We start from the raw sequence: 3,514 nt of genomic DNA, 5'->3' as shown, positions 1-3,514 counted from the left end.
ATATAATTAGAATAGAAATCAGTCACTTCCAAATAAATAAATAAAAAATAAGCAATTAATTAAAGATAATTAGAGATGAGCAACGTACTCTTAAAAAAAGATATTAATGACAATTTGATGAAAATCAGTTATGAAAATAATTAAACATATAAGTATAGAAAAATCAACGGAAAATATAGTAAAAAAATCAACAACCCTTCAAATAAAAAGATATATAATTTAAAATCAGCACAACATAATTTGAATTTAGAATATAGAAATCAAAAAGATAAAAAAGATATTTTGAGTTTTATAATATATATATATTTATAAGAAGCTTGTTGTATGTAACTTGGAACCTCAATCTCAAATCTCCTTCAAATCTTAACCGCAATGGAAGTCTCCCCTGCCGTCGTCCATGTGCGCCTAAGTCAAAGTCACACACCAGGTAATAATTTATCTATTTAATGGCTTGTATAGTTTTAATGTAATTTTCTTCCTAATTATTAAACATGACATGAATAACATTAGAACATCTCGATTCGAGAGAATAGTTTGCCATATTTAGAAAATATATATATATTATGTATTTAGCATATTTTTTTTTTTTAGTATTATGCTTCAAAGTACAATTATAAAAATTATTATAAAATTTAATATTTCATTAATACTAATTTAATATGTATTAAAATTATACAAAAAATAATCATTTTTTTTTATATTTTATTGCTGATATTATAGAATCATAATAAAACAATAAGATAAAAAATATCACATTTAATGCGAATAGATAAAAATAATACTAAAATAATAAAATATGCATCATGCTATATTGTATGTTAAATTTGGCCAAACTTTTAGCATATGTCAAATTTGACACAACTTTTGGCACACTATTGGAGCAAGTTTTTTGTAAAATGAGTCATATTTTAGCAATGCATCACTAATTTGACACTCCATTAAAAATACTCGTAGTTAGTTTTTTGTTTTGTTTTGTTTTTAATTTTACATTCTCAATGATTTCAGATTGGGCGAGTTTACCGGAACATCTTTTGGACCAAGTTTTTGGTAATTTGGAAACAGTAAAACAGTGTTTGCAATTCAGTGGTGTTTGTAAGTGTTGGCACAGTGTGGCAAAGGATAACCAAAGGAAACTTGTGGAATTGAGTCTTCACAATGTACCAATGTTGTTGGTTCCTAATAAACACAAAAAAGATGATAATAAGGATGAATGGAGTGTGTATGATGTGTTGTCAGATAAGTTCTTAATCTCAAATTTATTACTTCCTCCATATGATCATTCTTTTGGTGGCTCTTCACAAGGATGGTTACTTACTCTTGATGACAATTTAGCTTTAACACTCTATAAACCCTTTGTTGGAATTGGTAATAATGATGTTATTCACCTTCCTCCAATATCATCAACTCCCATGGATAAGGGACTATTGGAAGGGATTGCTAAATATCGTCAATACTATGTTATGAAGATGTCTATACACACTCCCGATCCAATAGCCAACCCTAAAGATTTCATCATTGCAGTCATATTTGGACAATATAAGTTGGCTTATATTAGGCCACTCAAACAACTTACTTGGTCTCAAATTGATATACAATCACCCTTTGATGATCTTATGTATCACAAGAACAAATTTTACGCCATAACTCTTACTAGCCAACTTGCATCTTTCGATGTCGACAACAATGTCAACTTTTTTGCCGATTCTAGTATTCCCGATGATGATTATGGCTGTTATGAACCAGTAGTAGGAAGAAGTTCTTGTTACAAGAGATACTTGGTAGAATCATTAGGAGGAGATCTTCTGCATGTTAAAAGGTACGAAAGGTATACTCGTGCTTTTTATAACTGTGTGACTGTCAAGTTTAAAATTTATAAGTGGAGTTCGGAGAAATGGATTGAGATAAAAAGCATAGGCGATAGTGCTTTGTTTTTGGGTGATAATACATCAGTGTGTGTGTTGGCATCAAACTTTGTTGGTTGTGAGAAGGACTCGATATATTTCATTGATGACAAAGATACCATTGACTATGCACATAAAGGTCAAATGGATCTTGGTGTGTACAATATTCAAACAAGAGTTTGTAGTCGAAGGGGTTTCAATTTTGATGCAACAACCATTCCCAAAACACCTGGTCGCCAACCAATTTGGGTTTTACCTACTTTATCTATATAGTCTTTTTTTTTTCTTTCTTTAATATGTTTATGAGTTGTATAAACAAATATTTTTATTATTATTATTATATATCTTTGGTTGAATTTTTTTTATTGTATAGTTTTCATTATAGCTATTATAAGTTTATATTGTTTTGGGGTTTATTTTATAGATAAATTATATTAGTGTTTGAATTAATTACTTATCACAGTATTAAAACAAAGAAGACAATTTATATGATTTCCTAAGTAAGTATATAATGACATTTTCGAAGAAGATGAGTCTCTGGTTACAGACAATAAACTTCAAATTTCATTTTTAAATGAACTTTTGTATGGTACAGAAACATTTATCCAGAGCTTAATTAGTATGAATTCATTAAAGGGAATATACAAATAACAATTAAACTAAGAACAAGATAACCAATTATAGCAATAGGATTATTATTTTTAGAAACTTCATAGAGTTAGAGTTTTCCCCAAGAGAGTTTTGTTAAATATTACTTGACTTGGTACATTTAAAGACCACTAGATAATATTGAATAAAACCTCAAGCCATAAATTGGCACAAATTTCGCTTAACATAACACCACAAACCATGGCAACATAGCCAAAATTGACACAACACAGACCCACAAAACCAACCTCAAAAAAAAAAAAAGGCTTTTCAAAGGAAGAACCACCAAACCATATTTTTGGGTGAAAATTAAAACTGTGATATTTATGTAAACGTTAAAATGAAAAGATGTCTTAAATTAATTTGAGGACACAAAATCCTCTTTGAGGCTTTTGCTCAAACAAAACGTTTTTTATTTGGGTTTTCATCCTAATTATATATTTATGGAACTTTTTTAAAATTAAAAAGAAAATTGAGATTTCTCACTGATTAGTGGTGAAAAATGCATATTTATTGTTTTTAATAGTCAAAATAAATTAAGTTTTAATTAATATTTTCATGGAATTAATATGATTTATTTTATAAATTAAAATATTTTATTATGATTTAATTTATTATTATTTTGTAGGAATTAAAATTGCATTTTGACATAAAAAAATAAAGAAGAAATAAATAAATAAAATTGAAGAAAGAAAATGAATTATGGCATTTTTGAAAGAGGGAAGCCCAACTAATACCTCAGGCCCAGCCTCCTTTTCCCTCTCTCCCAGCGCCAGGTGTCGAACCTCCCCCGGGCCACGCGTCCGAGCCAGCCAGCCGCCTGATGAGCTCCTCGTGCGCCACCTGTCAGCTGCCCAGCCAACCTTCCAGCAGGCCTAGGCCCAACGCACCCCTCAGCATCAAACGAAGGCCCAACCTGAGTTCAAATCTCTCAGCTCTCCCAACGCCCAAGCTGGCAGCTTCTC

The 3,514-nt window shown here is 30.2% G+C and overlaps 1 protein-coding gene across 1 annotated transcript; it reads left to right on the top strand.

Annotated features, from left to right (window-relative positions):
- Nucleotides 1-372: 372 nt before the first annotated feature.
- LOC133784790 (F-box protein SKIP23-like) lies at nt 373-2,174 on the top strand. The gene is made up of 2 exons (XM_062224064.1): nt 373-427; nt 1,006-2,174. Exons 1-2 carry the CDS (start codon nt 373-375, stop codon nt 2,172-2,174), a joined length of 1,224 nt encoding a protein of 407 aa, XP_062080048.1.
- Nucleotides 2,175-3,514: the final 1,340 nt, after the last annotated feature.

Source organism: Humulus lupulus, chromosome 6, assembly GCF_963169125.1.
Source record: "Humulus lupulus chromosome 6, drHumLupu1.1, whole genome shotgun sequence".
Taxonomy (NCBI): domain Eukaryota; kingdom Viridiplantae; phylum Streptophyta; class Magnoliopsida; order Rosales; family Cannabaceae; genus Humulus; species Humulus lupulus.
Note: the sequence above shows the minus strand (reverse complement) of the source record. Positions and strands in the feature narration are given on the sequence as shown.

Excerpts from the sequence above, each read along its gene's own strand:
- LOC133784790 (XM_062224064.1), top strand. The coding sequence starts at position 373 with ATGGAAGTCTCCCCTGCCGTCGTCCATGTGCGCCTAAGTCAAAGTCAC. Across the intron at positions 428-1,005 it reads AAGTCAAAGTCACACACCAG|ATTGGGCGAGTTTACCGGAA; the intron begins GTAATAATTTAT and ends CAATGATTTCAG.